This window comes from Vipera ursinii, assembly GCF_947247035.1.
Source record: "Vipera ursinii genome assembly, chromosome: 3".
Taxonomy (NCBI): Eukaryota; Metazoa; Chordata; class Lepidosauria; order Squamata; family Viperidae; genus Vipera; species Vipera ursinii.
This window is the reverse complement of record NC_139516.1, coordinates 174,461,670-174,485,333: the sequence shown is the minus strand read 5'-3', so window position 1 is coordinate 174,485,333 and position 23,664 is coordinate 174,461,670. Positions and strand designations below refer to the sequence as shown.

Genomic DNA, 23,664 nt, shown 5'->3' with positions numbered 1-23,664 from the left:
GGATCATTCTATTTTCATAACAGATAATTTCGTTTTCAGTGGCTGGAATTGGCTGATTTCCCTGGACCATTTCTTTCCCAACTTTGTTCGCCACGTGTCTCTATTCTTAGCAGAGCCTGCCACCTGGGACTGTTTGAGAATTGATGTTGAAGAAAATCCTACTGACTGGGGTTGCTAATAGCTTGGTCACATTTGATTTCTCCACATGTGGAAAACTTTGTGTCTCCCATTTTCTTTCATGCCACTGAATGTATGCCATTCATATTTCTAAACATGTTGCAATTCATTGACTTTTGTACTGCTGTTGCTCCACCAATCTTTTGTCAACTGCTGCTCTTAAATGCTGCCATACTGATTTCTTGAACACTACTACTGCTCTTCTCCAATGCTGCCTTTTTTCTTCTGAATGCTGCTCCTATCACTCAGTCATTGTCTCTGCATAGCACTTAAAGTCACCCTGTTGCACATGGATCAATGCTATTTTTCTTTAGGACAAGAATGTTTAACCAGAAAAGCAGAGTAGACAGCTGTAGCTGTGTAAGTTGTCTGGGATGTGTACATGTCAGCCTACAAATCTACAAGAGCAAGCAAAGCGCATACTAAATAAGTCTATGTGCCAGTGGGAGAGGATGGCAAACAAAGGAATTTTTTTCCCAATCATGGTCTCCCAGCATCTGTTTTGGAGCTGAGAATGTGTTCTGCACATGTGAAGCAAAATTACATTTAAGGAGAATCCAATCTAGATTAAGCACCCACATACTTATAATCAGAGCACATCAGTTGCACGTGTGAAGCAAAATATGTATTTTACTCCTTGTGAAGTAATAGGATCAGGTGTCAAAAATAACCGTCCGCAAACGGCAGGAAGAACCACAGCAGGAATGGTAGACAACCCACAAAGGAAACGTTTATTCTCTTGTACAAACAATCCAAAGCGGGAACAAAGTCAGCGTTGGGTGCTTTCTGCATCCAACGCTATTTAAAGCCATCCGGCACAAAACACCACGCCCCCCCCACAAACCGGCATCCGCCCACCTCCCCATAAATGTGCAACTCCTCCCCTCCAGGGCCTTTTGGCTTCCGCCCTTCTTCTGTGCCCCACATGCAGGTATGTAGCCCTGGAAACCCCCACACCAGACCCACAGGCCCCACCATCTCTGGTCCTCTCCCACCCGGGACTGTTCTCTTCACAGTCCCAGGCCCCGGGACCCCTCCACCCATCAAAGCCACCCCAGTTTCCCAACCAGGCAGCTCCATAAACAAACCCCCCACAGTCAGAAGTGTAGTCCTTGCGCCGCACTACGAGGGAAGCCCAGAACAGCAGCTGCATGTCAGTTTCCCCTCTGCAAGGCAGGCGTGGCATGTGAAGCCAGTCAGAGCCTTGTCCTGGCGCCTGCAGGCCTCTCCTGTGCAGGCACGGCATTGGGACCCTCAGCAAGGCCTCCCCGCGCTGGCACGGATGCCGGAAATGGCCGGGAGCCTGCCCCATCGCGCACAGGTCTCTCCTGGGCAGGCATGGCACGTGAAGCCAGTCGGGGCCTTGTCCTGGTGCCTGCAGGCCTCTCCTGCGCAGGCGCAGCATTGGGACCCTCAGTAAGGCCTCCCCGCACTGGCACGGCCGCCGGCCGGGGGCCTGCCCCATCATGCGCAGGTCTCTCCTGAGCAGGTGTGGTGTGTGGAGCCGGTCGGGGCCTTGTCCTGGCGCCTGCAGGCTGGGAGCCTGCCCCGTCGTGCACAGGTTTCTCTTGTGCAGGCGCAGCATCCAGAGGTGAGAGAGGGCCTGTCAGGGCGGCTGCGGCTGGAGCCACCCCCCCTGCTGGTCCTGGAGCCACCCCCCCTGCGGGTCCTGGAGCCACCCCCCCTGCTGAATGTCAGGCCCGCGGGGCTCGACATGCTGGCCCCCCACCAGGGCTCCACCTGGAAGAGAGGAAACAAGCGGTAAGTGGCCATCCACCCAACCCGCAGACTCGGTTTGTCCCCCGCCCGGTTTTCCTGGATGCTTTTGATGAAAGGCCCAAACCAGACGGGGAGCGTGCATGTCCCCCACCCCCACCCACGAGGCCTCCTCCCTGGGGTAGCCTTTCCAGAGCAGTAGGTACTGCAATTTTCCCCTCCGTAGCCTGGAGTCAAGGACCTCCTGCACCTCAAAGTGCTCGCTGTGGATGGGCCCGGGACCCCCCTCTCCCACTGCCATCGCAGACGTTGTGGCAGGCTTCAACAGGCTGCAGTGGAACACTGGGTGGACCTTGCAATAATTCTATACTTAATTAATAAAATCCTTATATATAAAATGTCTTATGCAGCATTCTAAACTGATCATGTTCCTAATTTCTATAGTCCTTATAGAAAATACCCTTTTCTATAGTTTTTATATGCCATTTATAGTTACTGTATAGTCTTTCTTATACATATTCCCAATCGCTTGCTTTTCTAATTCTAGTTTATAAATCTGTGTGCCAGCTTGGAATTTTAACTTCTTCCTTTTTTGCCTTTCTATGTAGTTGGCTATATATCTAAGCCATGTACCTGTCAGTCAGACTATTGATCTTAAAAGTGATATGCAACCTTTTTTTAAAAAAATGACTTCAGGGCAGCACATTCTTCCACCAGCAAAATGCAACTAAATTGCTATTAAATCCTAAGCATGGAGAGTAAAAAGGAACCAGCCAATCAATAACCCTGTTTACACGACAGAAAAAGAATAACAACTGAATTGTAAGTTATGCCTGAAAATATATATAGAAAAGTATATCATACCTACAAGGGTCTTCACTGTGAGGTTTTCTGAAACCAGGCAGAAGCATCAGCATGATCAATATGTTGCAGAATATTCTTATGTGACTGATTCCAGGGTTTGTAGTTTGAGAGAGATTATGCTTCCTTACATGAAATGTTCTGTCAAGGATAAAATGTTCAGTGACCCTAGTGTAGATGAAGAGGAGAATGAGGCAAACAATCAGATTTCAACTGTTCTTTTCTCTCAGTGTATGGCTACATATACAAATGAGGTAGTCAGAAATGCAATTATAACAAAATATTTTCTAAGACAATGTAGGACAGTGATACTCCATTTTTTTTTTCCTTCAGACAAGAGCTACATGTAAGTGGTAGATAAAGAAAAGCAAGATTGCAGTTTAATAGCAATAGCACTTAGACTTATATACCATGTCACACTGCTTTATAGAGCCAGCAGTTTACTACTCTAAGCAGTTTAGAAAATCAGCATATTGCCCCCAACAATCTGGTCCTCATTTTACCAACCTCGCAAGGATGGAAGGCTGAGTCAACCTTGAGCAGGTGAGAATCGAACTGCTGGCAGTCGGCAGAATTAGCATGCAATACAGCATTCTAACCACTGTGCCACTATGGCTCCTCTAATAATTAATAGAAAGATTACAGCATTTTTGTAACCATGGTTATCAATGAAAACTTATACCAGACACATGCTGAAAGTCTAACCTAATACTTTCAAACTATCGTTAAAGCAAGTAGTACTAATACATTCAAAGAAGGATTTGAAAACACCCCCCTCAAAAAAAAACCAAAGATACCATAGTCCTAGTTGAAACATGGTGTTGTTTTTCAAAACCAGGTTTGTGATCTAAACTGATACGAGATTGTGTCCAACAAAAATATCTGGGGTCCTATTTGACGAAATTCAGAAGCAATACCAATTCATTATGTTGGTTAGCATAAATTTCCAAATTTTCATCTCACATATAAGGCTTCTATTGGAGAACAGCTGCCAAGAAACTGGCTTGTCTAGAGTTTTACTAATCAAGCTTGGTATTGTTCCATGCCAGCTATTTCTGAATGCTTATAGTCAAGCAGCAAAAAACAGGGGAAAATTATGCAAGGACAGACTTACCTTTCATGGAAAGTGTTTTCTCAACTCTGCTGTATGAAGGTGCAAAAGGCCATGCTTGCTGGGAATTGGAGCCCAAAGAATCTTGATTGATGAAGGTTTTATTACAATATTTGGTGTACATAAATGTAAGTTTTAATTTACTAAATTGGATTTAGGACAGCATTTTCAGAACCTAGCAAAAACATTTTTTTAAGATAAACATTCAGGATGTAATGACTCTCGTGCTATTCTGACAAGCTTTGATTTTTATTCTCTTTTCTAGTTTCTAAATTACACAGCTACAAAGCCATCATTTGGCTTTTCGTAGCTTAGTAGGAAGAAAGGCCATATCATCATCTATTCAAGTAATATGAATATAGAATTTGTACTCATTTAACAGAAAAATGTATGCTATATTCGCAGATGTGTACGATTCAGCTAATAATAAGGATTAGTCACAAATGGTGAATGTCTTGATTTATCAATCAATTCTTTTTTTATTTATGAAGACTTAAAGATGTCAAATCTTGATAGATGCAGAAAAACTGATAATAATACAGGAAAACTATAAATGCAGAGCTTTTTGGTATGCTGTTCAACATATTTATAAATTATAAATAATCTGAATGTGAGATTAGAAATTGTGATTTAACATTATAACACAAAGATAGGGGGAGGGTAAATACCTTAGGGAATTGTAGTTGATGCTCCCATTAGATGAATACAGAGCTGGGTGAACAATTACATCCATGAGTATACATCAGAGGATATAGTAGAAATATAGATCCAGTTTGGTCTATAGTTAAGGTATCAGGCTAGAAGCAGGAGACTGTGAATTCTAGTCCCATCTTAGGCATGAAAGTCAGTTGGGGTGACTTTGGGCAAGTCACTCTCTCCCTCACCAACTCTCCTCACAGGGTTGCTGCTGTTGGGAAAATATTATTATTATTAATTTTATTTATATACCGCCCTTCTCCCGAAGGACTCAGGGCGGTGAATAGAAGGAAGAAATATGTGTTTCCTATCTTGAGTTATCTATAAAAATAATAAAGGCAGCATATAAATAAGCAAGGGGCGTGGTGGCTCAGTGGGTTAGGACGCTGAGCTTGTCGATCAGAAGGTCGGCAGTTTGGCAGGTCGAATCCCGAGTGCTGCGTAACAGAGTGAGCGCCTGTTACTCGTCCCAGCTTCTGCCAACCTAGCAGTTCGAAAGCACGTAAAAATGCAAGTAGAAAAATAGGGACCGCTATGGTGGGAAGGTAACAGCATTCCATGCGCCTTTGGCGTCTAGTCATGCCGACCACATGACCACGGAGACGTCCTTGGACAAGTGCCGGCTCTTTGGCTTTGAAACGGAGATGAGCACCGGCCCCTAGAGTTGGAAACAACTAGCATGCATGTGCGGGGGAACCTTTACCTTTACCTTATAAATAAGTACTGTGGGGCTCTTTTCCTAGCCCTCAGTTATTCAATATATTTATAAATGGCTTAGAAAAATATTTATAAAATATTATCAAATTTTCAGGTGACATAAAAATAACAAAGCATAGCAAATGCCTTAGAGAAAAGCTTTAAGGCACAGGAGAATCTTAGCAAATTTGAACATCAGTCAAAATTCATTAAGATGAACTTTAACATACAGAAATGCTGACTATTGTGAAAAGGATTTAGTGGATCACAACCTGAACATGTATGAACAGGATGTTGAAATCATTTTTTTAAAGCAAATACAGTCCTAGGTTACATAAACAGATGTACAACATCAAGATCAAGATAACACATTATTCTTCTCTATTCTGCATTGATCAAACTATACCTAAAATATTGTGCCCAGCTCTGAACACATTTTAGGAAGAACATTGACAAAGTGGAGTATGTCCAGAGGAAAGCAAACTGGACCATGGCCCTGAAAGGAAACTCTTATGAGAAACAAATTGAGTTATGAGTGGTGATAAATCTCATTTCTTTTTCTTGGTTCTGCTGGAAACTGTCCTTTCACAAGGGTGGCACCAAGCTGAACACAGACCAACCAACATCAGGCTTGGGCAACAAGCTAGTCAGTAAATTTTTATCACAACTAATGGATCAACAGTTTGATTCTGGTTGCTGCATTTGATCACATGAAATTGCATTTGTTGATCCAAAAAGCAGACACTGCACATGGGAAATGCTAGGATAAAGAAGAAGAACAGTTCAAATCACTGAGTGACTGGGAAAAAGACTGCAGAAAGGCATGATAGTTGTGGGAGCTGGGGCAGATTTATTCAAAAATCAGGACAAGAAACAGTGAGTTTGGAAAAACATTTTAATTATCAATCAGAAAAAAATCCAAAAGATAAGAATTAATAATGTAAAATAATGCATCAGAAAGTGATGGACTCTCTTTCACTGGGAGTACTTAAACAGGAAGAGTGGCCCTCAGTTAGGAATAGTACAATAGTGGAACCCTGTAAATTGGACAAGATGATCTTTGGAGTGTTGTAATATTTACATTGTATGATTCTATTAAAAATAAAATAATGTGGGCTCCAAAGTGAGTATTGTCAGGTATAAGAATTGACATGAACTCTTAGAGCAAAAATCTTAACTCTCTAGAAATATGGTACTACTCCACGTTCCATAACTAGCTAATAGATACATAGATATATCACAATGTATATATTATTGCTGTATGTATGTATTATTGCTATATACAGAGAAAGTTACCTATTAAAGAAATCAAGCCTTGCATATGTGTTTTTGCATTAATGTCAGCTCCAAGTCCTCTTACCATTTTAAATAAACAACTTTTAGGCATTCTTTTCTGGCCATCAGAGTTTTAAATATTTGCTTCATGTTTTCATAATAATTATTTTTGGCTTTAAAATTGCTGGTTATCAGCTTTTACACCAGATTAACTACTTGATTTGACCTTTGCATAGTAGGCAGATTACTGATTACATTTTTCTTAACAGGTATGAAAATACCCTATCGAAAAAGTACTGGATAATAATAGGTCTTCTAAGATATGTGTGACTGTATTCACAGTTAAATAAGAATTTCTCCTTTTAGCTTCTCCAAAGAGAAAGGATAACTCTTCCCAAGAGTTCCCTTCCCTATCACCTGTCTATTCATCTTCCAAGTTGTTAGTAAAGGTAAAGGTAAAGGTTCCCCTGCACATGCGTGCTAGTCGTTTCCGACTCTAGGGGCCGGTGCTCATCTCCATTTCAAAGCCGAAGAGCCAGCGCTTGTCCGAGGACATCTCCGTGGTCATGTGGCCGGCATGACTAGACGCCAAAGGCGCACGGAACGCTGTTACCTTCCCACCGTAGTGGTCCCTATTTTTCTACTTGCATTTTTACGTGCTTTCGAACTGCTAGGTTGGCAGAAGCTGGGACGAGTAACAGGCGCTCACTCTGTTATGCGGCACTCGGGATTCAACCCGCCAAACTGCCGACCTTCCGATCGACAAGCTCAGCATCCTAACCCACTGAGCCACCGCGTCCCTTTACTCCAAGTTGTTACTCTGCTTTAACTGATCATGCACCTTTTTACAGAGATGCTTAACATATAAATTTACTAATTAGTTATGAAGCTTATTGTTCTATATTTGGTGCATTAGAAAAAATATTATCTGTGCTAAAACAAACATTACATAATATACAGCAATAAGTAACTTTCTGGTGCTTGGATAATACAATACTGCTATTTCACAATATTCAAGAAGCAGTTGTATAAGTGACATTAGATTCTGTTAATAGTATTATTCCTACCATGGCAATAATATCAGACTCACTTAAACTGAAACTTCACATTTTGGCAGTTACACCATCTCCAACCTTTGGGTATAAGTTGGCTGTTGAGTTGATTGATCACCTAAAATCAATCTTCATCTTTGTTAACATACATATATCTTCATGACTTGGCTTTTCTTGAAATTCATTCTGCATTTTCACTAATTTTATCACATGGCACATAATTCAGTCTAATAATTCAAATTTGGGAAGAGTTTAATTAGGCTAATTGAAGTCCAAATGATCATAAACTGCTAGTTTGTATCATTGTTAAAATGAGGTAAATTCTTAAACCCCATGCTTTCAAATTTTAGTCTGGATCTGTCTTTCCCTGGCCACACTCCTCTCTCCCACCTATGCTTAGAGTGTCTTTTCTGAGCTCACCCTCGACAACAAGAAACTGCCAAGAGGCGGTTGCTCTGAGTAAACTGCCTCAAGCACATTCACCTGACCAAAGCAGTGAGACGAAATACACACTGGCTTGCTTAAGAGCGCAAAGAACAAACACACACTGGCTTGCTTAAGAGCGCAAAGAACAAACAATCACTGCGCCCAGAGTTGGCAGGGATTCAATTGCAACAGGATACTTCTAGTTTTCAGCTGTGCCAAGCGGAACGAAAGGCTCAAGCCGTCCGAGCATATTTCCTCTTTGAGGGATGCTTAAATGGGTTAATGCTGCCCACCGCACTGCCCAAGGGGACCCTCGGTTTTCTAGTTTCTTTTTTTCTCGGCAGCCGAAGTTGGGATAACTGGGCGGACCGGTGGAGGGGAATTTCCCATCTCCTTTGCAACAACCCCGTGGCGTAGCACCGAACCCTGTGAGTCAACTTCTCCTTTCAATTGCTTTGGCTGAACAACGAGGAAGGCAAACTCGCTCCTGGAATTACAGATTAGACTAATCAGTCGTCTGCGCTTAGATGTTAGGACCGCCTTTGGGGTGAATGGGCGGGTCCTCTTCTGGACCGCCATCATTATAAACTAAAGAATCTCCGCCGGCGGTACTACTTCGTGGCCGTCCTCTTGCTGTCAATACGGACGTAAACTTTTCCTCTTCAGCGAGGTATTGAGCTGGGAGGAGTGAAATAGCTGAGTAAGTCGGTGCGCGGGGCTGATCATGAGTTGGAAAGTTTATACGGCGTGGCTCTGGGTTGCTGAGGGTTGTGGTTGCTTCGGCTCAGGGCTAGGACCCTAGAAACACTTAAGAATACTGTAGAAGATTTCACTTTGTGTGTGTGTGTGTTTGTGTGTAATACACGCGCGCACACACATAGAGGGGGTGGAAGAATAGAAAGGTCTTTTGGGCCGCTATGTGCGGGTTCGCCCTGTTGACCTTTACGTCGCTGCTTCCTTTAATCCAAAGTTCAGAGTTACGTCGCCTGAAACGGCTGGTAAATACAAGAGCAGTTACTTTTTTGTGGGAGGGAATTTCCTTTCGTTTCTGCAGAAACCATGGTTAGGTCAGAACTTGTCGAAATTAGCATAGGCAATATTAAACTTATTTGCCTAATCCATATGTTGGGCTGTGGATTTATTTTATTTAAAAGATGTAGAAGGCCCCTCCTTTTTATGAAGTATAACATTGGATGGGTAACAAATCAAACCTATTCAATATATTAAAAATACAAATGTGTCTCTACTCCCAAGTTCTAGCTTGTTTTCCTTTATTCATCCATATTCTATTATAAAGTCACAAATTAGTACTAATTAACATTTAGAGAAACTGTACCCTTGTAAATAACTATACATATATAGATAGTCTCTATGACTAAAGAAGCTAACATAGTTGCTGTTTGGACTCATGCTGCTGAGGCCTGAATGCAACAGACAAACAACCAATTATATCTGGAGACAAGCAAAATTTTAAATCCTGAAATATAGTGAATGCAATTCTGAATCTGCCTGCAATTAGTGCAGGTTCGCATCCCACCAGCCTCAAGGTTGACTCAGCCTTCCATCCTTCCGAGGTAGGTAAAATGAGGACCCAGATTGTTGGGGGCAATTAAGCTGACTTTGTAATAATGCCGCTTGGGGTGTGTGAAAGCCCTAATAAGCAGGCATATACATAGAATGAAGGCTACTGCTAAGCTTGTAAGCTGCCCTGAGTCTTCGGAGAAGGGCGGGATATAAATGGAATTAAAATAAAATAAATAAAATAAACCTTGTTGATAAAGGTCAGATAAGTTATGGAATGGGCTTAAAGACGTTGTTAAGGATGAATGTAAAAATGTCTGCCAAAAATGAAGAAAACAAAACAAACTGGATGTTGGAACAAACTGGAGATTCTCAGGAAGAGAAGAGAACCAAGAGAGAAAAACTCTCAGGAGTTTAACAAAGAATTTAAGAGCACGGTTTGAAGAAACAATAAGCAAGATTGCAACATCTGTAAGAACACTGAAGATAGAAACATATATGTTAAAAACAAGGAAACTTTCAGTATAACTCCCAGCTAAAAAGGAGATTCTAAACTTAAAGTGGTATGCAAGCATGCCCCATAGCAAACTAGGTTTATTTAATAACCATGGCATTTGCTTTTAATGACCACTGCAAAAAAGGTTGAGAATTTGAGTCAGTCGCATGATGACATATTTTATGACGGTCACAAATTAACAACCATAATTGGTAGGTTAAATTGGCAGGTTATTGAATCCCTGTAATTTATTAGTCCCTAAGAAATAATTCAATGATAGTGGTGGCAAAAATCCTGAAAATTCCTAGTAATATGTGTCTGTAGTTATATGCTGGGGCACATAAAAAGTCAGTTGACTCAACTATTGTGCATATTTACTGCATTTCAGGAGAATGTATACATAAATTCCTGCCATTTTTGGACCCAAATTCACATGGGTTTTGTAATCTCTAGGGAAAACTAGATAAACCCATTCTTCATGTGCTACACACCATTTACTGTCTCGTGTATTGTACTTTTATTTGTATTTAGCCAAATGCCACAATATCTGTACATAGGATAAACATTAATTGCAAATGTAATAACTGAAATTATTTAATTTATTTAAATTTACCCATGATGCTTCCTTACTAATTGGGAAACCTTTGGGGAATAATCATGTAAACATGAAGCAATGAAATCTTTGTGAGATTTATCCCAGGTTTGCTTTAAAAAAATCCATATACAAAGAATGATATCTTCTATACATTGAAATTAATACTGCAAAGCTTTTCTTCCAAAGAAATGTTAGAAAGTCCTACCATTAAATAAATTGAGAAAAGTGTTTGAAATCCATTCAGTTAAAGCCCGCACATTTTAAGACAAAATGGAAATGAACACTATGTTCTAATTTATTTCTCCTTGAACAATAAAAGCATCTATTTAAATGAAACTAGAAGTCATAGCCCCATCTTCACCTCCATAATAATCATAAGTCTAGTTCAGCTAGCTAGACAAATCAATAATCATCTGTTCAAACATTTCCCATTCTAAGGTTATGTTGCTTTATACTAAACCCCATCTCTATTACTCCATCCCATTGGAGGTGGAGGTAGGCGTTACCTATTCTATTCATACTGTGCCAGAATTTCAGATAATACAGATATATTCTAACTACAATAAATTAGACTGGATTCTTCCAAGAGGAAGGCTGTAGATATACTGAATAAAGGTCCAGAAACAAGCTATCACCAGCAACTGAACTTAAATATGTCCTTTGTACATTATGTGAGTGAAAGTAACATTTGGTTAATACTTGTCCATACAGATATTCCAAGGTTTTGTATAGAACAGAAGTTTAAGCGGGAGAAATTAACACTATAGCACCTCTGTTCTATTGCCAAGAAGAAAATATGGATATGTCCATGTAGTCACTATGATCAAGCTCAAGGAAGAGATCTTATTTTGGCTGAAAAAATCTTCAATAATGCTTAACAGTCAAAAACTATTTAAAGCAGTTTGTTGCTTTAGTTTCATCATTCACCCTGTCCACAGGAATGATATACATCTGCCTCTTTCTCATTGATAAACCCTAAGTTTTGGAAGATCCCAAGGGAGGAAGAAAGGATCGTAGCTGAAAGGGGTGAAAACAAGACATAAATGTTTGGCAATGTATTTAACTGATGTTTGAATTTATTCAACAGGTAATCTGAAACGTTTTCTCCAAAATGAATTTCTTCCTGGAAACACTCAAAATAATCTTGCTGTGTATATATTATCTGATGGAGTTTTTCTTATCATTTATCTATGCACGGAAGAAAAATGTTGCTGGTGAAATAGTGCTTATAACTGGAGCTGGAAGTGGAATGGGAAGGCTGATGGCTTTAAAATTTGCTCGACTTGGAGCTACTTTAGTTCTTTGGGATATTAATCTGGAAGGAATCAAAGAAACAGCTAGATTAGCACGTAAAATTGGGGCTGAGAGAGTACATGATTACATTTGTGATTGCAGCAAAAGGCAAGAAGTCTATCAAGTGGCAGACCAGGTAATTATATATTGTTATAGGTTTTTACAACATAAAATATTTTATTTATCCATCAAACATTTGTTCCATCTGCTAACATGGCATCTGTAATCACTAAAATCATATATTGCATTAAACTATAGTTCATTTAAAACTGGATTGACCCAGCATGTTAGGCAATAGACCATGATTTATAAAGTACTGTGTCAAAATCATAGGTTTGTATGTGTGAACCCAGTTGTAAGACTGCATAATATGATGAACCAGAATCCCCAATAGTTCTAGATATGACCAATAGTGAAATATTCTGAGGACTGAAATTCAGAAATATCTGAGGACTGTACATGGTATTCCAAATTACTTGCATGTATATGTCATTCTAATATTACCTGTGGTCTTTGATTTATTCATATAACAGTCTTTTTCATGGAGACTTCTGCTTGTAAAACACATGCACCCCAATTTTTAGTGATGTCATTTCAAACAGAAGTGAAACCCCTAACTTTACCACAGATCCTTAATGCTGAATGCTGAATTAAATAGAAGGGAATGAAGGTAAGAATCAGAGAAAAAATGTTTTATCTTGCAACTTTCTCCAGTGTTTTCCCTTCTTTGAAACTTTAAAGTCTACTTTGCTGAATGGTGAAATGTTACAATAAATGACAGATAAAACAAGCAGACTGAGCCTCCATTTCATGTGATGTCCGATGGCATGTTTAATACAAACATATCAAGATCCTTGTGTGAAGATTTTTGGTAGCTGTACTTTCTTTTGAATTATGTAAATTTACTAAAATTGTTTTAACTTGGGCCTGCTCTGTGATTGTTCTAGGTGAAAAAGGAAGTTGGTGATGTTGGTATCCTGATTAATAATGCTGGCATCATAACAGGAAGGATGTTTTTAGACACCCCCGATATGCTTCTAGATAAGACTATTCAAGTGAACACAATGGCACACTTTTGGGTAACAGATTTTTGATTAATTATGAAAGTATATCCAGTATGAACTTGCATTTTTTAATTAGTAAAAATGGTCTTACAGATAGAACTCCTGTAGAAAGTCCTTTGTCTTTTCTCATCATATGTTGACTAATAAGAGAAATGATTTCATAGTAGAATATCTTCTCTCACTAGTTTCCAATCAAATTTCTAAAAAGCAAACTAAACAGAAGCCAAGAAAGGTGATAGATGATTGTAAGAAAATCGTAACTATAAATCCTGTTTCTTATAAGCAATTTCAAAGCTATGCATAGCGTCCTCAGCCCTCAGTCAATTCTACTCTATCAACACACAATATATTTCTATCCTACTGAACAAGCTATAAGAATTGCACAAAGGCTCTTTTAGAAGATGATTCAATAATTTCAAAGAAATAATTCTACTATGATGGGATCATGTTCTTTCACAAAAGGATTATATGTGATGTCTAAGATCCACAAATATTTTAATGAGCCTCTTATCATTTTCAGACCATGGAAATCAGCCAACCTGAAGAATGCTTGTATCCCCTCTCCCTGATCAACAAAAGATTATATTTTTAGTAATTTGGTTTTTTTTTTAAAAAAAAAAATAAGCTGTACAATTAAGCATGTCCCTTCTTAACCCTTCTCTGGATATCTGGAAGGCCACCAATTGTTTAAGCAGATAATATTGATGTTGATTTTGACTAAGATCTTCATTTATACACAATCAGCTATTGCTGTCAGCAATCACAGGTTCAACCCTATAAGTTTTTCAAAACATGTCAATCATGCTTCTCTAGACAGTGCTTTTCAAGAAACAACAAAAAATAAGATTTTTACTTCTGTAGCACAGATATTCAAAAATGTATTTGTTTCTACTTTAGACTTCAACCTTGATTCCTGGGAACTTCCTCAATACCATAATTCTATGCAGTTTTAAAGTCTGACTTTTTGTTATTGATGCCCTCTAGTGGTCTACCAAAGAAAGACAAGAATCATAGCTGTGGTTACTCCATATATTAAGTAATACATTTGAACATAACACAGCAATAATATAGAAACATAGAAACCCAGTGGTCTATCGAATCTGCTGTTTGAGGGATTTGTTTTGTTTTGTTGTTGTTGTTGTTATTATTATCAGTGCTTTTTTTGTAAAAGAAAAAGGTGCCGGAACTCACACGTCATACAACCTGCCTTGCCTACCCTACAAGGTTCCATCCAAAAAAGGTGCCAGAACTCCGTTCTGAGCGTTCTATGAGGAAAAAAGCCCTGATTATTATTATTATTTATTTTTAATTTTTGTTAGATAAGGTAAAGGTTCCCCCGCACATGCGTGCTAGTCGTTTCCAACTCTAGGGGCCGGTGCTCATCTCCATTTCAAAGCCGAAGAGCCAGCGCTTGTCCGAGGATGTCTCTGTGGTCATGTGGCCAGCATGACTAGACGCCAAAGGCGCACGGAACACTGTTACCTTCCCACCGTAGTGGTCCCTATTTTTCTACTTGCATTTTTACATGCTTTCGAACTGCTAGGTTGGCAGAAGCTGGGACAAGTAACAGGCACTCACTGTTACGGAGCACTCGGGATTTGATCTGCCAAACTGCCGACCTTCTGATCAACAAGCTCAGCGTCCTAACCCACTGAGCCACCGCGTCCCTTTTTGTTAGATAGACATATTTAAATTCTCTTCCTAAGAACTAACCTATTACCTGCCCCAAACATTGACTCCCAAGTTTCAACTATTCAACAGCAAATATTTCCCACAAACGGAAGTTTGGAGACTGGATGATTATTATCATAAAAGAGGGATCTAGAGGTGACCTCTTGAGAGTGTACCCCACCCTTTTTTCAGGGAGATTTATACCACCACATAGACCCATCCTTGGTCACCTCCAGGTTGCCTTAACATCCCAGAAGAGACTAAAATGAAGCAGATAGATTTAATTTAATTTAATTTAATAATTTGATTTCTATACCGCCCTTCTCCCGAAGGACTCAGGGCGGTGAACAGGGCAATACACAATAAAAATCAAATACAAAAATTAAAAAACCATTAAAAAACCATTAAACATCATGCCCATAAAATCAATACATATTAAGTTAAAAACTAATTTTAAAAACCTAAAACTAAAAGACTGGAAGACCTTTCAGAAACATTGAAATATTGTTGTATCTACCTGATTAGGTCATTTTTGAAGTGAAATTAAAAAAAAATTCTTATTTTTTATATATTCATATGCTGAAATGTATTTGTTTTTACCTCTTCTCCATAGACTGTCAAAGCATTTGTTCCAGCCATGGTAGCTTCTAATCATGGACATGTGGTGACTATTGCAAGTTCAGCTGGCTATTTTGGTGTCAACAAAATGACAGGTTAGTATATGGCAAAGGTTCTGCAGAAAAGATTAAATAGAACTTTTAATAGTTTAAATAAGTCTTAATTTGACAAGTGAAGTAGGCCAAAGAGTTAGCAACTGTTATTACAAATCAACATTTCCTTCCAACAAGAAACAAAACACTGTAGTAACAAGAGAAAAGAAAGAAAGAAGCAATATGAAAGAGGTAATCGGATTTATAGAAGTATTTGAATTTTTTGAAAAAATGATAGGGCAATTTACTTCAAGTAATTGAATTAAATTCAGTGAAATGATGGCTGTCCTTTTTGTTAATTATTCCTTTCACATTTCATTGATAATATTTGAAAGAAATGTCTAGGGGTTCCCCTCAAATATTTTAAACATGAGACAGGAGTTAATAACAAATAGTTTGATTTACTGTTGCTATTAAGTATAATATGCATAGTAATTAAGTTGCATTTCCACACATCTGGACCGTGTATTTTGAGAAAATGTGTAGTTTACCCTAAAAATTCCCAGCCTTTTTAGCAGCAATGTTGTAAATATAGAAAATAGACCTCTGAATGTACAAACGAAAGATACCAATTGCCATTGATTTTATTCAGTTACTTATATGGGATATCCAAAATATTTTAGGAAGAATATTCTGCTTCATGCACATACTATTATGTTTTTTTCTCACTTTTCAGATTACTGTACAAGTAAATACGCAGTTCTGGGTTTTGCTGAATCTCTAGCTTTAGAGATGATGGCAATGAAAAAGAATGGTGTTAAGTCTACAATTGTCTGTCCATATCTAGTGAACACTGGAATGTTTGAAGGCTGTGAAACAAAGTGAGTTGTTTGCATTGTGTGTGTGTGTGTAATCCTTAAATTACATAAAATCACATAAAATAACGACACATTTTAAATAAAATAGTAATGACAGGTTTAAATAAAACAGAACTTGCTCTTCTACAGTGTTTTGCAACCTTAGTACCAATTGTGTATATGAATTTCCCCAGTTTCCCTTCCAGAAGCTATTTCTGATATTTCTAGAGTTTAAGTCCACAGATCTGGAAGACTGCTGTTATACGTTGAAGTCACATACAAGGAAGTATATTCTTTTGGATAAACTCATTCTGGTTATGAGCTCCTGCTCTCAGTAATTTTAGTAATATGTATAGGATAGCCTAAAATTACTGAGAGCAGGAGCTCATAACCAGAATTTTAGTAATATGTATAGGATAGCCGAGGGACGCGGTGGCTCAGTGGGTTAGGACGCTGAGCTTGTCGATCGGAAGGTCGGCAGTTTGGCGGGTCGAATCCCGAGTGCCGCGTAGCAGAGTGAGCGCCTGTTACTCGTCCCAGCTTCTGCCCACCTAGCAGTTCGAAAGCACGTAAAAATGCAAGTAGAAAAATAGGGACCGCTACGGTGGGAAGGTAACAGCGTTCCGTGCGCCTTTGGCGTCTAGTCATGCCGGCCACATGACCACGGAGACGTCCTCGGACAAGCGCTGGCTCTTCGGCTATGAAACGGAGATGAGCACCGGCCCCTAGAGTTGGAAACGACTAGCACGCATGTGCGGGGGAACCTTTACCTTTACCTTTATAGGATAGCCATGAATGCTCTGAGGCACACTTGGCACTGGTTCTGTTTCAGCCATCTTATATTTTCTCCAAAAGGTAAGCCAACAAGAGAAGATGCTTTGTTAAAGCAACTGCATGTTCAATTGTGAATCATGCAGGAAGGGATGATTATGGTGACTGGTTCAATAACAAATCAAATTGAAAATTTCTTCAAAACAGAATTGAAGGAAAAGCTCATAAGGGATCAGGATTTCCTTTGTTCAAAGTTCCATGCATTATTCAGCCTACCAGATCCTTCATCAGAGAAAATCTGGCCAATAAAATAAAAAAAACACCACCCTAATCAAGGAACAGCCAGATAAGCTAACAATAAACAACCCAACCAAGAAACCTCCAAGACCACCCCTCACTCACCAACACAACTGACAGGGCAAGCCAGTGGTATATAAACTGAGAGCAAACCTCACTCCTTACTAGCACTGATGATGTTACCTAGTTTGGATAATGAAATGTCTGCAGAAAAACAACCAAGCTCAGAGAGCACCAAGTATTTCTCAGCTCTGGTGGCACAGTGGTTAGAATGCAATAATGCAGGCTAACTCTGCCCACCGCCAGTTCAGTCCTGATTGTCTCAAAGTTGACTCAGCCTTCCATTCTTCAGAAGTCAGTAAAATGAGGACCCAGATTGTTGGGAGCAATATGCTGACTCTGTAAACCATTTGGACAGTGCTGTAAAGTATTAATGAGTAGTTAGATAATTCTATTACTATTGTCATTTCAACCCTGGACTACAAATACTCTCCTTTATTGGTAAAATTTAGTTTTGGTAAAATCTGGTATAATGATTCTTTAGAACATGTATAAAATGCTTGAGCTATGCGTTATGGATAGTGATGTTTTTATACCCTTAGTATCAAATTTTACACTGGAATATAATGTAATGTGGTCAGCTAAATCCACAAAAGAAATATCATATTTGCAATGTTAGATGTGCTTCTCTGAATGATTAATGGAGCATTGGCAAATTACTCCATTAGAATTAAGAAAACTACCTATACAAAATTGAAACGTCCTAAGAAAATAAAGAGTTCAAATTCTGATAAAACAGAACAATAAGGCAGATGAGAAGATATGGATAGATGATAGCTGGTAGGCAAGCAAACAGGCAGGCAGACAGAAAAAATATTACAGAAGAGGGATTTTGCTGGATTGATAAGATACCAAATCTAAAATCAAATTTTAACAGACTGAAAAATTAAGTTGGGAGAATTATTTATATAAATTGTAACTGTTTCAAAGCCTTTTTTTAATCCCATTTATATTTATTTATTTATTTAATTGATTGATTTTATATACCGCCCTATTCCCGAAGGACTCAGGGTGGTGTACAGGGCGAGTTAAAACAATACAAATAAGTACACTTTAAAATAGAATTACATTAAGACTAGCCCACAATTAAACAAATTAAAATCCCACCCTTCTCCGAAGACTCAGGGCAACTTACAATCTAAGAAGCACAAATCAATGGCTTTCGGGGGGGCCCCAAGCAGCATGTTTACAAAGTCAGCTTATTGCCCCCAACAATCTGGGTCCTCATTTTACCTTCCTCGAAAGGATGGAAGGCTGAGTCAACCTTGAGCCTGGTGGGACTCGAACCTGCACTAATTTTATACAGAAGGCATATGAAGAACTGAGTAAAATAGCCTTGGTGGAGCAGTGGGCTAATGCCTCCTTAAGTAACACCAGCTGCCTGCATTTAGTGCAGGTTCGCATCCCACCAGGCTCAAGGTTGACTCAGCCTTCCATCCTTCCGAGGTAGGTAAAATGAGGATCCAGATTGTTGGGGCAATAAGCTGACTTTGTAAAAATGCCGCTGGGGGGGGGAAGCCCTAATAAGCAGGTATATAAATAGAATGAAGGCTATTGCTAAGCACATTGTGCTTTAGATTGTAAGCCGCCCTGAGTCAAATTGAGGATGAAATATGAAAAAATTAATAGATTGTCCAAAGATTTTCTCCATTAACTCAAATATGCAATTGTTAATTTTCTAACCAATGTTTTGCTCTAGAATACTATTTATTGTAGTATTTATTGTATTATTGTAAGTTGTATTATTGTAATATTGCAATAATGTGAAGATATCTGTATTAAATACACACAAAGAAAAAACATGAGCAAGAGAAGATATTGTGGTTACAGATTGTGCGAAATAGGGAGACAATGTTCATGGGTTTGGTTGGTGCAGTATGGTTCTTGATGATTGCTTTGTTTAAGCTTTAATTGCTATTACAGATGAAATTCAAGAAAAAAATATAATTCAAAATGGTGGTGTTTTATTCCATCAGGTGGTCTAATTTGCTACCCATTATAGATCCAGAATATGCTGTTGAAAGAATTGTGTCCGGGATACTCCGAAATGAACGATACATCTTTATACCGCGAAGTCTATACTTCTTTAATGCAATGAAAAGGTAAGAATGTTTTGCCTAGAACTAATTGAAAATGTGTCAAGAAAGGAACACTGAACAACTACAAAAACAAGGTAACAGTATAAAAAGGTTCCCAAATTGTATGCTCTGTTGAAAGACCTCTTATGCCTATGTAAATTAGGCAAAATTTTATCCAGGTTAATTTTATTTTGGAAATTTATCCAATCCAATTCAATTATTTTATTTATTTATTTTAATCCCATTTATATCCCACCCTTCTCCGAAGACTCAGGGCGGCTTACAATCTAAGCACAAATCAAATGTTAATTAAACTAAACTGAATTATTCAGGAAAATTTCTCTTTTAGAACAGATTCTAAAGTTGATATTCAGTTTCATATAAAAGTATAGAAAAGATGGATTTACCTAGTTAATTTTTTTAAAAAATATATGAGAAATCAGTGTCATACATACGTTCATCCAATAGCACAAATAAGGAACATGCTGGGTGAAGACTATCAGAAAAACAGGGCAAAGAACAGTGTAGCAGATACAGCATCAAATTCCTGATGTATATTCTTTGCGTGTGCCATCAGTCCTTGAGAAGATTAATTTCTTTTAACTTGAGGTGACATCCATTAATTTTTGTTTTGAAAAGGGCAAGGGGAAGCTGTCGCATACACCACACCAGCTGCACCTAAGTTAGGCTTCGTCAGTATTCTCTTTCATTTTTGTTGTTACTTTAAAGAAAGAAGAAAATTGAATTTCATATCTATAGGGATATGAAAGTTTTGCAGAATATTGGAATGTGTAAAACATGACCACCAATTATTAGAGGGCATACCTGGAATTTTGAAAAAATACTGGGAATTATCTTATGAAAGGGCTGTTCAATTACAAGATGGTGTTTTCCTCTTATTTACCTTCTGTGTCTCTGCAGAATTCACCATGCTACTTCCATTTATCTATACCCTTTTGGGTGAAAAATTAAGCACTACTTTGCAGCCATTCATTTTCCTTTACCAATAATATAAAAAAGGATGGGCACAGCCACAGCTAGAAATGCATATGTTGTTAGAAATAGTTGCTTTGCAGTTTTTTATTATATTTTAATTTAAAAAGTGGGGAGCAATAAACCTGGTGGGTGAAAAAGATTAAAGATATGGCAAGCATCTTTAAAATAGAATCATTTCTAAAGAATGTCAGAAATTCAGATATCACATCATAGTTAGAATATTGAAGGCACATTTTATTGCTTGCAGCAGCATAAACTAAGTAGTGTACACAGTGCAGAACAAATGTGGCTTGTCTCCAATGCTTTCCTGCAGTTACACTTGAAGCAAAATTGAAATTTGGTCATCTTCAGGTATTGCCTAGAACCCTGATAAGTATATCAGGAGAAGGGGCCAACTCTTGGAGTGGGATGGGGTTACTTGTAGAGATTAAAAATCTGCAACATAACGTTGGCTTTGGTGATAGCCCAGCAGAAGACAAGATAGCAGTTAGCAATAACATTAGGCTTATATACTGCTTCTCAGTGCTTTACAGCCCTTTCTAAGTGGTTTACAGAGTTAGCATATTAATTGTTCCTTCTAGCCTTGTACTCAAAAAGGCTTTTTTTTGTTTGAGAAAGACCCTGCATGAATTTTACTGTAAATTCAGCCCTGGAATAGGGTTAGCATTTCTGGATAAAAGGGACATTATTCCCAAGGGAATAAAGCCCGCTGTTCAACTAGCATTGTATTCCTGTATGCAAAATATGAGGACAATCACAATAATTTGAAGAACAAGAAAGATTTTTTCCTGATGACCCGTCCGGCCAGTGAGCTGGCAGTTTGAGACCCCTGGGTTAGATGGTTTTACTATATGTAGTCTGCATTTCTACATCTCAAAGCAAATTGGGATGTCCAAATGAAGACGTTTTTGTGTTTCATCAATAACAGACTGTACAGCCGGCATGTCAAACTGCCGATCCACAGGCCGGATCCGTCGCATCAAAACCACGCCCACCCCATTGCCCGCAATGGGGAAAAATTGCAATATGTCGTGCGACATCACGAGTTTGACATGCCTGCTGTATAGGAAACCTAAGAAGGGTTTACATGTGTGTATGCCCCACCTGAGTTATAGACATCTCTTCCAAAGTGAATTCAATTGCTTCTCTTATTTCCTGTCATCCATTTAATATGACTCAGAGGGGTCTGGTGTTTATTAGCTTCTACAGATTATCTGCTGTCTACCATTTTAATTTTCTGCTATGTTATCAGATTTAATTTTGTTTCTTTTGCATTTAATATTTATTAAATTTCTATACTGCCCATCCCACCTAAGTGATTGTTTAGCTTCTTAATGTGTAAAACTTGCATAACACTAATGTAGCAAAATTGACAGAATCTCAAAGTTTAATATAGAGTGGCTTATGTTTGTCTCTTTTCTTTTTAGCTTGATTCCTGCAAAATCAGTTGATATCCTTTCTGAATATTTTGGAATTTTACAAATTATGAATAGATTCAAAGGTCAGACAAAGAAGACTGATGACTACAAATATCAGAAAAAATCAATAAAACCTCCAGGTTCCCTTGACTGATTATAAACTGAGGAGTCAGTATAGAGAACTTCCAGTTTACGCTGTTGTAAAGGGTACACTTAAAACAGCAAATCTGGCTTATTAGCAAAAGTGAAATACTGGGAGCAGGGTATGATAATTTTAACTACCACTCTTTTTATAATTGCTGAAATACAACCTAATAGTGATGCTTTATTTCAATAAAATTATTTAATTATATAGAACAATTAATTTTTTGTGGACTGTTAGCAAAACAAGGAAAATAGTAAACTAATAGTAAACTACTGATATAGAAGGTGAAGGTGCTTTTTTCTCCACCCCGAACCAACCCAGTGATGCCCTCGCCGTGATGTCCCGTTGCCTGGAGGCGGTCCAGGTCTGGATGGGGAGAAACAGGCTTCATCTCAAGACTGAGTGGCTGTGCATCTCGGGTTAACCAGACTATTCCATCTTTAACGGTGGGGGGGTGAGGTGTTACTCCCCATTGATAGGGCTCGCAACTTGGGCGTCCTGGATTCACGGCTCAATTTTGAAGATCACATAGGATCCGTGACCAGAGGGGCTTTTGCCCAGGTTCACCTGGTGCGCCAGTTGCGACGCTATCTGGACCAAGATGCCCTACGCAGTCACCCATGCGCTCGTGACCTCCCGGTTAGACTACTGCAACGCTCTCTATATGGGGCTGTCCTCGAGGACCACTCAGAGGCTTCAGCTGGTGCAGAATGCTGCTGCGCGAGTTGTGATGGGGGGTTCCCGATACTCCCATGTAACCCTCTACTCCACGAGCTGCATTGGCTTCCAGTTGCCCTCCGGGTGAGATTCAAGGTGCTGGTGATGACCTATAAAGCCCTAAATGGCTTGGGTCCGGGATATTTACACCTGCTGCCGGCATCAAGTTCCCTTCGTCCTGTGCGCTCCCACATGGAGGACCTTCTCAGGGTGCCACCGGTAAAAGACTGCCAGCGGATAGCACCGCCTGCCCTTTGGAACCAGCTGCCCGTGGAGCTTAGGGCTGCCCCCAACCTTCGGTCATTCCACCGGGACCTGAAGACCTGGCTCTTTGAGCTTTCCAGCCCAGGCTGAGAGTTTTTAAATTGGGTGGGGCGGTGGAGCGCTCCGCCGAGAGAATGGGGCAGTGGAGGCTTGCCGCCCATTCTCTCGGCAGAGACGTCTTTCGGGGGATCCAGCCTCTGCCGCGCCGCAAGAACAGCAAGCCACCCCATTCTCGGCGGAGCGCTCCACCGCCCCATTCTCTTGGCTTGCCGCCCTGTTCTCGTCTCAGCGGAGACTTCTTTCGGGGGATCCAGTCTTTGTCGCCCCCTTCTCTCAGCTGGGCAGCTGAGAGAAGGGGGCGGCAGAGGCTAGATCCCCCGAAAGAGGTCTCCGCTGAGAGAATGGGCGGCAAGCCTCTACCGCCCCATTCTCTCAACGGAGGCTTGCAGAGGTGGCAGCAGAGCATGGACGAAGGCAGCAGCTCTCCAAACCGGGTGGTGGTGGTTTGGAGAGCTGTGCGTGCAGCTCCCCAAACCTCCACCACCCCATTCTTTCAATGGGACTTTTTTACTCCCACTTTTTTCCCAGAATGGCGGAGGACTAGGAGCCGCAGGAGACGGCTTAAAGAGCTGCATGCGGCTCCGAAGCCGTGTGTTGCCGACCCGTGTCCTAATGTATACCAAACTGCTAAATTTATTAATAAAAATATTAGTTAATACCACTGAATTGACAGACTTGAAACTAAAGTTGAAAATATTTAT

The 23,664-nt window shown here is 39.6% G+C and overlaps 1 protein-coding gene across 3 annotated transcripts; it reads left to right on the top strand.

Annotated features, from left to right (window-relative positions):
• The first annotated feature begins 8,231 nt into the window (after positions 1–8,231).
• SDR16C5 (short chain dehydrogenase/reductase family 16C member 5) lies at positions 8,232–22,939 on the top strand. Of its 3 annotated transcripts, none has more exons than XM_083360780.1 (7): positions 8,232–8,438; positions 11,710–12,051; positions 12,863–12,994; positions 15,264–15,363; positions 16,037–16,181; positions 19,262–19,387; positions 21,787–22,939. In XM_083360780.1, the coding sequence occupies exons 2-7, from the start codon at positions 11,734–11,736 to the stop codon at positions 21,929–21,931; spliced, it is 966 nt and encodes a 321-aa protein (XP_083216906.1). In that variant the 5' UTR covers positions 8,232–8,438; positions 11,710–11,733; the 3' UTR covers positions 21,932–22,939. The 3 variants fall into 3 exon arrangements, with proteins under 3 accessions (XP_083216906.1, XP_083216904.1, XP_083216905.1); XM_083360778.1 differs by lacking the exon at positions 8,232–8,438 and adding an exon at positions 8,456–8,710 and having other exon boundaries at positions 21,787–22,930; XM_083360779.1 differs by lacking the exon at positions 8,232–8,438 and adding an exon at positions 8,487–8,680.
• The last annotated feature ends 725 nt before the right edge of the window (positions 22,940–23,664 follow it).

What these genes read in the sequence shown, in the direction of transcription:
- SDR16C5 (XM_083360780.1), top strand. Translation starts at nt 11,734, where the DNA reads ATGAATTTCTTCCTGGAAACACTCAAAATAATCTTGCTGTGTATATAT. An exon ending in TCTATCAAGTGGCAGACCAG is followed by an intron (nt 12,052 to 12,862) that starts GTAATTATATAT and finishes TGATTGTTCTAG; the next exon opens with GTGAAAAAGGAAGTTGGTGA. An exon ending in TTCTTTAATGCAATGAAAAG is followed by an intron (nt 19,388 to 21,786) that starts GTAAGAATGTTT and finishes TTTTCTTTTTAG; the next exon opens with CTTGATTCCTGCAAAATCAG.